Genomic DNA, 12,056 nt, shown 5'->3' with positions numbered 1-12,056 from the left:
TCCAGCCCCCTGTCAATCATTCGTCAGAGGGCGTGTCCAGACGTGAGTTCGTGGCTGACGGAGAGTCGCTACTGTAACCGAGAAGAGAGACAGCTGCTAACGGGGGGAAAATGTCCGCGGTGCCCGATGGGAAGAAGCTCGTCCGGAGCCCCAGCGGTCTCCGCATGGTGCCGGAGAACGGAGCCTTCAACAGCCCGTTCTCCTTGGACGAGCCGCAGTGGGTCCCGGATAAAGAGGTGAGGCAACGGGGGAGGGAGATTTGTGTTGACAGTGAGAAGCTATCGAAGCTGCGGACACTTGAGACAAGCTAGCGAGGACGTTAAACAGAGCTTATTCCGGTTGAGATTTTCAAAATAAACGCGCTGTTTGTGAACTTTAATGTTTTTTCTTGTATAAAATGACACTTCTCACACTTATTCTACAATTTCCTAGTTTTAGCCATATCATGTTTAATACTACTACTACTACTACTACTACTAATAATAATAATAATAATTATAATAATAATAATAATACAAGTATTTTGCATATGTTAGTAACAGTAGAACTTTTTAAACCTGATCCTTAAATTAATTAAACTGAATGAAATGGTGAAAAGTTACTAAATTAATTTACTGAGGTACTGTACTTAAGGAAAAGATGTGAAAACCAGTGGTGGAAGAATTACTCAGGTCTATTATTTATATAAGTAAAAGTACAAATATCACAGTGTAAAAATACTCAGTCATGCATTTTAAACTATTCATACGAGTACAAGTACAAACGTATCAGCATCAAAATATACTTAAAGCACCAAAAGTAAAAGTGCTCATTTTGCAGAATAATTTATATATTTGATTTTCAAAAGTATTGATGCATTTCTGTGTTTATCGCTTTAATATTGCATCTGGTGAATATGCCTCTTATTTAAGTTATATACTGCTGGGGAGTATTATATTTATAAATATAATATTATATTTTTGTATCGATAACTTTAATCTTCAAAATAACCCAAACAAAAATCTGTGTTGTCCAGTAAAAAGTATAATATCTATCAGAGCAGAAAATGGAAGTACTCAAGTAAAGTGTAAGCACCTCAATCGTTCAGTACTTGAGTAAATGTACTTTACATCACAATGTGACTACTCATGCGTATGTTGTGGACGAAGCGCTTTTATTTTTGAGGGAAAGCCTCCTAACATCCGGTTCCCTCCGTGCTAACTGTGGCTAACTTGACGCGCCGCTGGACATCGCAGGCCCCAGGACTGGGCGTTGCACAGCTAGCTGCGTTGCTAGTAGCTGCTATGCTAGTAGCTTTCTGTGTGTTTGTGTCAGTAAAGCTACAGGAGGAGGCTCAGAGAGACCGTGGCTGCTCTCAGAGGCACTTTGACCACACAGACGCTGAACTACAGCCAACAAAAGTTAATAATCTCTCTGCTGCTGGTTCCTCTGCTCAATATTAACATGTAAACGGTGTATAAAAGCAACAGGCACGATTGTGACAGGTTGTAAAGTGGTAGAATAAATACTCACAGGCTTTAATGAAGTAAAAGTAGCAAAACCAGAATGGAAAACGACACCATGCAAGTGAAAGTCCTGCATTCAGAATTATAGTTTAGTGAAAAAGGCTGAAACACAACTAGAAAAGGCTGTAAACGCTTTTCCTACACTTTATGTTTCTGATCTAGAAGTGAGGTGTTGTGTATATTATTTGTGTATTTTTAAGGACATGTGTCTTGCAGCATTTTAAACAGACTATGTTTTACTTCTCGAATGTGAATATTTGTTCTTTTAGTATATTGAAAGTCTTTAAGGTTGTGGGCCATTTTAAGATAAGACATCAATAATCTGACAGCAACAATACCAACATGTCAGTAAGAGACTGTTTTGTTTTATAGATGACTTAATGGTAGAAAGCTAAATCTGAAGTATCTCTCTGACCATTCTTTGTTTCTGAGCTGCTGTTGAACTTGAATTCGCCCTGACTCAGCATGTTGTGTGACTTCCTGTTTGTCCTCTTTCCTGTCTTCCAGTGCCCGAGGTGTATGCAGTGTGACACCAAGTTCGACTTCATCAGAAGAAAGGTCTGTTTCCTTTTTTGGCAACGCGACACGGCGACGACAAATCACAACTTTATCCGACTAAGAGAAAACAAACAAACAAACAGACGAGGGACACAAGGTCACCTGAAGAGTTTGAGGCTTTTATTTAGTCAATTTGCAACGTGAGGTGATTTATTTCCCCTCTCGGCGTCTGTTCATTTGTTTTGGCCTGAAGTGACGCTGAGGACTCTGTGGTGACACTTCTGACATAATGACACTGTTCATCAGTTCCTCTGCTCACTCTCAATGTCTTTAAACTTCCTGTTTAAATCAGCACAGGAAATGGTGTTCTGGAATCTGTTTAAAACTCACCTTGCGCCTTTTATTACTGTGTATTTTAAACTAAACTTAAAATAATACGTCTAAATGACAGATTTTTGCATTCAATGTAGTTTTGTTAATCCACTAAATGTCAATGTTTTTCTCATGATTCACATTGTTCTGGACAAATGATCAAATGTTTTATTTCCTGGCTTCTTTTAAAAAGTGCTGAACTCAACGTGTTCTCCTTCACCAAATGACGTCAGTAGAACTGATGAGCGTCAGTGATTCAGATTCTCTGAATTTATTTTGGTCAAATCAACACTTTCTGCCCAAACTGGAACAAAAGTTAGACACTCTGAAGTCTGTATGAACAGGATGTATTATTGTTTTATGTGTTATTGTTAACGTTATGCTTAAAATGAGTCTGACTGAAACTCAAACGCTCTCCTGAGGACTTGTTCAAGAAATGATTAACCTTTTTATTCATAAGTGATGAGGCAGCACAAGAGCTTCTTTTCACGCTTCTTATGAAACAGATGTATTCCTTTAATAATATGCTTTGTGTTGTATTTAACGTGACAACATTGTATTATTATTACAGTAAATGTGACTAGCTGTTGTTTCCTGCAGCATCACTGCCGGCGGTGCGGCCGGTGTTTCTGTGATAAGTGCTGCAGTAAGAAGGTGGCGCTGCCCCGCATGTGTTTCGTGGATCCGGTGCGTCAGTGTGCCGAGTGCAGCCTGGCCTCCCAGAAAGAGACGGAGTTCTACGACAAGCAGATCAAAATGCTCCTGGGAGGTGAGCAGCTCCAGTCTCAGCTTGTAGTAGTAGTAGTAGTAGGAATAGTAGTAGTAGTAGAAGTGGTAGTTGTACTATATATATTAGTAGTAGTAAAAGTATTAGTAGCATTAGAAGAAGTAGTAGTAGTAGTAGTAATACTAGTAGTAGCAGAATGGGTAGTAGAAGTGGTAGTTGCAGTAGTAGTAATAGCAGTTGTAGTAGTAGTAGTATAGTATAAGTGGTAGTTGTAGTATAAATATTATTAGTAGTAAAAGTATTAGTAGCATTAGAAGAAGAAGTAGTAGTAATAGTAGTAGTAGCAGAATGGGTAGTAGTAGTAGAAGTGGTAGTTGCAGTAGTAGTAATAGCAGTTGTAGTAGTAGTATAGTATAAGTGGTAGTTGTAGTATAAATATTATTAGTAGTAAAAGTATTAGAAGAAATAGTAGTAGTAGTAATACTAGTAGTAGCAGAATGGGTAGTAGTAGAAGAAGTGGTAGTTACAGTAGTAGTAATAGCAGTTGTAGTAGTAGTACAACAGTATAAGTGGTAGTTGTAGTATAAATATTATTAGTAAATGTATTAGTAGCATTCAGAAGAAGTAGAAGTAGTAGTAATACTAGTAGTAGCAGTAGAGGTAGTTGTAGTTGTAGTAGTAGTAGAAGTGGTAGTTGTAGAAGTATTATTAGTAGTATAAGTATAAGTAGCATTAGAAGAAGAAGTAGTAGTATTAGTAGTCATAGTAATAGCTGTAGCAGTGTTCGTAGTAGTTGAAATAACAGTAGTAGAAGAAGTAGTCTTAGTAATAGTACTATTTGAAGCAGCAGCAGTAGTAGTAGTACTAGTAGTAGTCGTACTAATAGCTTTAGTAGTATTAGTAGTAGTATTGGTAGTAGCATGAATAGCAGTAGTAGTAATGTGTAATAACTTAATATGCGTTGCGTCTCGTCATCTCAGTGCTAAAAGAAAAAGAGTTCTTTTGATCTGAAGGTTATTTTCTCAATTAGTCGCTTAAATGTTTTGGCTAAAAATGTTCAGAAGATACATTTTAAATTGCTTCTTTTAGGCATAACTGTGCAACACTTAAAAAGATCCTGTTAACTGTCTTATAAGACAAAGAAAAGCAAAAACTAAAAGCTGTAAATGAAGTGACTGAAACACTGAATCCTTAATCATAATATTTGTTGATTCATTTTAAATCGTCTGATTAATCCACTAATCACATCAGATGTAATGTGCAGACTCTTTGACAGTAACTTTACAGCCAGCACTCTGAGTCAGTATGTAAAATGTCTTGTTTTTACAGCCGACCTGCTGGTTTCTATTTCAGTATATGACTTTATGACTTTTATGACCCGACACACATCACGTGACGCGCTGCTCCCCGTCTGTCTGGAAGCAGGAAGCAGAAATACAATCAAATCATCTGTGAAATGATCCGGCAGAGCCCCGATAATCCGCTGCGTCGTCGTTGAGTGTGGGTCATTGTGCAGCTATAAATACGCAGCAGCAGGAAGCTCTTCATAATAAATCCATCAGCAGCAGGAAGCTGCAGCACGATGACGGCCTCCTGCTTCATCGATGAGGGAGTTATCGATAGATCAGCAGGAAACAAGACGGACAAATGAAGCAATAAATCTGTCCAAGACATTTCTTTATCAGTATCTGTCTGTTGATATCCAGGAAACTCTTATTTTATGGTTCAAAAAGCTTCGGCTGAATCCTAAACTAAAGACAGATCATATTTTTGTTGCTCTATATCTTAACTTTAAGAGACATAAATTAATATTTGATCATTCAAAAGCTGAATCAACTATTGGTTTCTCTAATAAATCATATTTAACAGCCTGGAAGAAGTTTTTTTTTTTTTTAATTAAAAATTTGTAGAAATCACTTTTTTATTTATAAAAAGAAGACAAACTTCTCAAATGTTGAATGTAGTCGACACACAAGCAGCTGTAGAATACTTTTGACTAAATAAAATATGGATTGAAACGTGAAGAATGTGTGTTTTTATATCAGGAAGTGTTGGATCAAAGAACGTGAAGAATACAGGAGCAACAACTAGTAACGAATAATCTGTTCACCTCAGAAAATCACCTAATTGCGATTATTTTGACTGATATTGAAGTTGCAATATGATTTATTTTACATGATTATTCTCATTCTGTACCAAACAAATATGTTTTCTTAAGTCTGTAGAATTTGACGTGTGGTCCAGGACATCATCTACAGCTTCACAATAACTAATCTAAAATGGTGTTTCAACAACATTTTGCCGTTTATTGCGCCTCCTGCGATTTTTGAATATTGCAGCAAAAAGAAATTCTCTGTGCAGCCGTACTCCAGATGTGAACACGGTTGGATGTTCCCGTCTCCTCTCTTCACCACATGTGGACTCGTGTTCTTGTGTTTCCAGGAGGAACCTTCGTCGTCACTTTGGGAACGTCGGAGAAGTCTGAAACCATGACGTGTCGCCTCTCCAACAACCACAGGTGAGCTTTGAGAAGACAAACGGAGGCTCTGTTGCTCCTGATGGACAGTGGTCCTACACACTGAGCATCACGTAACAAGTTGTCCAGAGTCATTTTGTGTGCAATTTATTTTGAAAAGGCTCTGAGCTTCCTGAGTCTATTCATGGAACAGACAGCATTTATATCTTTAGTTTTTAAAGTCACTGTGATCTATTGTGTATCTATTGAGTTCATTTGTTTAGTTTAGAATGACTAAATGTTACCTTTTGCTTTTGTGTGTTTTATATTATTGCAATCAGTCGACAGAACTCAATAGATTAAAAACTCTGTGATCTAATAAGGACAACATTTGCCACACATCCTCTATTAGCGCTCTGGACTGGAGCAGATCCTGAGATTAGCACCTTCATGTTCAAAACCGAGAATCAGTCCGTGAATCGAGTCACGAGAACCCAAAAGACTCACAGCATTGTTGTTCGTCAACCTGCTTTGATTTGTTTTTAATCGTATTCATCTTCTTTTTTGACTTTAATAATCCACTCATCAGGTATCTGTTCCTGGACGGTGAAAGTCACTTCGAGGTGGAGTTGTCTCGGATCTCCAGCATGCAGATTTTGACGGACGGTTCGAGTCCAGGAGGTGAGAAACATCAGAATTTAATTTACGTTTGTGACTCTTTTGTTAAACTAACAAAAATAAAGCATTTTGCTTCTTTTTCTATTGTTTAAATTGCTGGAAGTTGTCGTGTCTCCATGTTTAGTTTCCTTTGAGATGGATCCACTAACCGGCTGAGAGATGTCCTGATTTAACGTTTTCCACTAACAAACTCTTTGTCCTCTGCTGCTCTGTCTCTGGTGGCTCTTCCTCTTCCTCGTCTTCCTCTGGGCTCAGAGAATGACATTCACACTTACACCAGTCTGCTGGACACTCAGTATATCTCTGAAGGTTAGCTTTGGTTCACTCCGGTGTTTCCTCGCTCATCACCATCATCAGCATCGTTGTCACTTCCTCTTTGTTTCCAGATGTTTTCTTCATCTTTGTGTGCATGCCTGAAATTTAAACCAAATGTTTTTACGCTTCATTCAGTCCCAAAAGCATCTCGGTGGACAATAGAACGACACAAATGTCAATACGTTTTCCCCGTAGTGCATGGTTTGACCAGTAACTCTTCCTCTCTGTGTTTTCTCACAACACGGTGGCAAATCATCCGATTTCTTTCGAGTCTCATCTACGCTTTGTAATTTACTCTCATCGTTCTTTTGGTGCGGCGTTTTATTTTGGAAAAACGTCACGTTTTCTCTCATCCTTCATTTCATTTTTATTTACCCGACGTCTCTTTGTTGTTGCACGTGTTGTGTTTGTGCATTAATCATTTCTTAAGGCAACGCAAGTTTGTTCATGCAACACATTTCAGCAACAAGCGCTTAAATCAACAAAACATAAAAACACATTCATTTAAATACAATTTAAAAACAAGCTCAAATAGAATAAGACATGTTTTAGGGTCAGCGTTCTCTATTAATATTGTTGAGGGAACAATAAAGTTTTGATTCTTTTTGTTCACTAGACATGAAACTGTAACACACTCATCTCTTTTTCTTTCGTTTATTATTCATTAAATAACCTGAATAATGTTTCTATTGAGCCAGAAGAGAGACACGTTGTTGTCAAACCTTTGTTTGTGGAGAATTAACAAATTTAAAATGTCGACATAACTTTCTACAAAACTTCATCCAGTCTGAGCTGAAGACTTAAATCTTCTTCTTTGCTGCCTGAAAGACAAAAGACACAAAATAAATGTTCTTTGACAAATAGGCTCATTTAGTTAAATCCATCGGTCTTTTTTATATGTGTGTGTCCATGTCTAACTGAAGGTGTGTGTGTGTGTGTGTGTGTGTGTGTGTGTGTGTGTGTGTGTGTGTGTGTGTGTGTGTGTGTGTGTGTGTGTGTGTGTGTGTGTTGTGTGCGCGCAGGAGGGACGTCGCGCGCTAACGGCATGCTGCTCCACTTCAAGCCCGTGGGCTCTCAGGACGCCCAGCAGCTCCGCATGGAGGCCACGGACGACAAGAAGGCGGCCTCGTTCTGGTTGGCCGCGATGCACAAGGTACGCTGCCGCTGCACCGCGTGCACGTCTTTTTTATTATTGTTCGTTAAAGTCATCGCTGACGTTGTGTAAACGCAGCATCACATAATTCATAACCTGAAGTTAGAATCTCCAAGATGTCTGTTTCGTTTTCTTTGGCGACACCTGTGGCGATCCGTGGTAACTGCAGGTTTTTGGGTCTAACTTCTCTCACAGATTTTGTGATTTTATTTGTAAAAAAATTCTGGAATTATTGCCACAGACACCCAGTTCCTAATACTGAAGAGCTTTCATTAGCTCTGCCCCCCCCCCCCCCCCCCCTCTTCTTAGATAATGATCTAAGAAGTTGTTGTAGCATTTTATTCAATGTTTTCTTGTCATTTTTCATCCAAACATTCATTTTTCTGACCCGTAGTGAGCTGATGTTCATGTCTAACATGTTGTTTCTTTATCATCGCTGTGTCTCCTCACAGGCGGCTAAACTGCTGTATGAAGCTCGGGACCAGTGACGCGCAGGCGGCCTGCAAGACTGAACCTCCGGGCAGCACACACCCAAGTGTTTTTGTACCCGGTCCCACCGGGGGTTTGGTATCGTTTGGATTTTTATTAACGCCAGTTCTGATTCTGCTTATCCGTCTGATTCCTCATCGGTTCCTTGATACCAGTTCTTATCATGGTGATTTATATACAGAAGGAAACACTTTATTACCTCTATAACCAGTACTTTGTACGTCTTGTTTACCACAAATAGGCTGATACTTCTTCTTATTTTCAGAGTTCTTTAAATCCTTTTTGATTTAACACATAAATCAGGGCATGCAGCATTAATGTTTCTACATAAATATGGAACAAACTTTTGTTAGCCACACGATCCTTTGATACCGTTGAACGTTTCACTGGATAACAAATGTTAAATGTGTTGTTACACCTTTTCATAACTTCAGAGAGATGCAGTAAAACTTCAGATAGAGGCACAGTTGTTTTATTCATTTTATATGCTGCAGTTCTTTTGTGTCATCTGGGATTTTATTTCCTAGAAGAGGTGATGAGACACTTAACGGATCCCTGTCGGGATATTTATTTTTATTTCACCGACGCTCCACAGAGGGTCAGCTGAGCACCAAGTAGAGGCTGATGGATACGTGACGCTTGAACCAGTTTGAAAACAGATCTTCCAGATGAAGAATTGTCTCACGCAGGTTAAAGAACATAGAGTTTACCAGGAGTTCTGAGCAGGAGTGAAAGGCATTCTGGGAAATGTAGGATTCTCTAACAGCAGAAAGTTCAGGTGACACGTTTCTGTAAATTGTTTTATTATTAACTCTCCTCTCTGCAACAATTACTCACAGATTTAAATCTTTAGGCCTCGGCGTCTGAGGAAACGAGTGAAGCTTAAACACATAAGTAAATGCTTTAAATGTAGTTTCATGTATTGAAGTTTTGTATGAGCTATTTTGTCAACTATTCCTACTTTTAACACGAGGTACGACGTACTCACATCGTTTTTACCGCTGACGCATAGTTTTTGTAACATTTGTAAACAGTAATCATGTCCCAAACAGAGTTTTCCCTCTTTTTGTCAGTTTGGGAGCTACGTTGTGCTTCAGAGAAACTTTGGTTCTGACTGAGACGGTGAAAATGTTGAGAGAACTTTAGAAAAAAGTCATCTCTACCCCGATAGACGAATACGATTTCTAAAAGTCGACCCTGGTTTGTTCCTCTTGTGTATTATTATAACATTTGACTCATTCATCCACACATCGCTTTATTTCTTAACTATAAGTACGCCCTCAAAAAAATCTTTTGAAGTTTTGACATTTAATGTAGTAACAGTCTGTAATTACCTCTCTGTCTTATAAATAGACTTTATAGAGAGGCCAAGTCCCGCCCATTCCGGTGGACCACCATGGGACCTTTTTTTGGGGGGGGAAATATTTACGGTAGTCCAACGATGAGAGACAAATAATTATTTCATCATGTTTGAATTGTGCCATAAATTACACAGATGATATTTGTCAATTTAAAAGATAATTTTGCAAGTCAAGGAAGTGGCATTCTGTCGTAAAACTGTTGAAGTATAAGACGTATAAAGAAGGAAATACGTAATTAAAAAGACTAGACGCTGGATGAAAACGCTTCCGGTAACACAACGTTACATTTGTGCGTGGAACACCGCTAAGCTAGCTAGCTAACTAGCTAGCAAGCCAAGCTAACGGCCACGTTGGTGTTGCACAGTGAGCGAGACGGGAGATGTAGTTCAGTGAGCGGTTTCACACAAAACTAAAAACAAATGCATCTTTCTTTTCTTGCATAATTATCTTTTAAATTGACAAACATCAGTTGTGTATTTCATGGAAAAATTCAAACAGGATAAAGAAACTTAATATCTGTACATCTCCATTAATAAGGTGGGGCGCCGGATGGAGAGGGACTTCCTCTCTCTATAGGAGATCTCATCAGCTCGTTCGTTTGTGGCGGAGTCCGCCGTTAGCTGTTACTTGTAACGTTAAAATTTTTCTGACTGCTGCTGCTTCACGTTAAAAGCATTCAGCTGGTGAAACATGGCGTAACTCTGTGATGCGAATGTAACGGTGCTACATGAGAGGCACAAACGAAAAGTCAGAGTTCAACTTCTCACAAAATGGAAAATGCCGAATGGACCTTTAAGTCGACATTCAAACATTTCTTAACCCAAACTATCCCTTCATGCAAGGTTGCTCTTTAAGTTTGTAAACTGACAACTTTTTGGAATTTTGGACCACACTCAAGATTTAGTTTTTTAACACGTTTATAATGTTGAAAATATGCTTAAGCATGAAGTGTGTTTGTATTGAGATCAATATTGTAAGAACTAAGTGTCGTAACACAAAACATCTTAACTCTGCATCCTCTTACTAGATTTTTTTCGGGCCGAGGAAGACCGTGAGATGTGGATGAAAGCCCCTGAAAAAAGCTAATAAGTGGACCTTGATAAAACTTTTTGTTGTCAAAAACAGTTAACACTTCAATTTTAAATGCACGGTTGCATTTCAGTTGCTAACACTATGCGATGTATTTAGCAGATTACCAAGTATCATCGGCTTCACCATAATTAGCTTTTTTTTATTTAAATCTTGCTGCCGTTCGTGTGTCTTCCCTGTTTTTCTCTATAAGCTTGAAGAAACAACTTAAAAGTAGTTTAATGAAGAACAGAATTGGATTTGTTGGCATTTTACCTTTTTGTGTCATTGACACCCAATTAAACAACATTCAGCACCTCCACTTTGTAACATAAAGTTTATTTTTATACGCTGCTCACCTAAGAAATAAAATCACTAGTTGTCCTTTAGTTTGAGGCTCCGTGAGGTTTTTCTTGATGGTTATCCAGTTGAGTTCTTCCATTACAGAGCTGTTTGTTATGAAGACGCATGTGATGGCTGCACAGTTGGGAACACTAATGATCATATTGTCCTCTGTAACTGAAGTCTAAAGTAATCCCCTTCTTTAATTCCTCCATTTGTCTTCTGGCTGCCTGCTGCACAGTTTTTCTGGCACTAATGAGATGCATCATCGTTCAGGTTTTAACATCTAAATCCGGTGATATTGGCAGTTATGTTCATTTAAAAGAAATTCAAATTTGCCCCTTTTCAATCACAATCAAAATCATCAAAAACACACAAGCTTACATGGATTTCTACAGTTTAATTCAATATAATTAAATGTTTTATTTCCATTTAAAGCACATTTGTGCGATGCAGCTTTAAACATCTCAAGATCACTGTTATGCCAACATGTGTAGTTATTTATTAGTAATAGTTCATGAACTGAATGAATCTGACGTGTATGATCATACTGTGATGTTCTCTGTGCAGCTCTCATTTATTAGTGGATGAAGAGTTTTGGACTCAGCCAGTGTTTGTACCTGCACTTTAAAGCCCAACCTGATTACTGTCCTTTTAATCCCAGCGCTTCGTTAATTACAACGCTTCTGCTCACTTTGTTGGATTATTCTCTTGGGAATAAAAATCAAGTCTTTGTACATTTGTTGTGTCGACTGTGTCTTTTGTAAAAGTGGATTTCAACAGATAAACAGAAGAGAAACATCGACCGATATAAAAGTCTATGATTCCTGAGAAACCTTTGACTTTTTTCATCAAACATTAATATGTCTTTTTAATGACTTTCTTTCGACATGTGATACTATGACTACAATCCAGAACGTGTACTTAAAGTATTACAATAATTCAGTGGAGGAAACTGTCCCTGTGGCTGTTATGTGCTACATAATAAGATTGTTATTATTACTACTGATGCATCAGTGTGAAAGAAGCATATTAATATCGTAGAAACAGATGCATTATCCAAAATAAAACTCACAAGCACACAGAAAACAAG

At 38.2% G+C, this 12,056-nt stretch overlaps 1 protein-coding gene across 2 annotated transcripts; it reads left to right on the top strand.

Annotated features, from left to right (window-relative positions):
* Positions 1-62: 62 nt before the first annotated feature.
* zfyve21 (zinc finger, FYVE domain containing 21) lies at positions 63-11,702 on the top strand. Of its 2 annotated transcripts, XM_068717699.1 has the most exons (8): positions 63-236; positions 2,013-2,063; positions 2,976-3,144; positions 5,545-5,620; positions 6,147-6,238; positions 6,491-6,544; positions 7,573-7,703; positions 8,156-11,702. In XM_068717699.1, the coding sequence occupies exons 1-8, from the start codon at positions 111-113 to the stop codon at positions 8,189-8,191; spliced, it is 735 nt and encodes a 244-aa protein (XP_068573800.1). In that variant the 5' UTR covers positions 63-110; the 3' UTR covers positions 8,192-11,702. The 2 variants fall into 2 exon arrangements, with proteins under 2 accessions (XP_068573800.1, XP_068573801.1); XM_068717700.1 differs by lacking the exon at positions 6,491-6,544.
* Positions 11,703-12,056: the final 354 nt, after the last annotated feature.

The sequence above is a fragment of the Cebidichthys violaceus genome, unplaced genomic scaffold (genome assembly GCF_023349555.1).
Source record: "Cebidichthys violaceus isolate CVI_PGR_0920_01 unplaced genomic scaffold, fCebVio1.0.p SCAF_22, whole genome shotgun sequence".
Taxonomy (NCBI): Eukaryota; Metazoa; Chordata; class Actinopteri; order Perciformes; family Stichaeidae; genus Cebidichthys; species Cebidichthys violaceus.
This window is presented reverse-complemented; position numbering and strand designations above follow the sequence as displayed.

What these genes read in the sequence shown, in the direction of transcription:
- zfyve21 (XM_068717699.1), top strand. Translation starts at nt 111, where the DNA reads ATGTCCGCGGTGCCCGATGGGAAGAAGCTCGTCCGGAGCCCCAGCGGT. An exon ending in AGTGGGTCCCGGATAAAGAG is followed by an intron (nt 237 to 2,012) that starts GTGAGGCAACGG and finishes CCTGTCTTCCAG; the next exon opens with TGCCCGAGGTGTATGCAGTG. An exon ending in TCGACTTCATCAGAAGAAAG is followed by an intron (nt 2,064 to 2,975) that starts GTCTGTTTCCTT and finishes TGTTTCCTGCAG; the next exon opens with CATCACTGCCGGCGGTGCGG.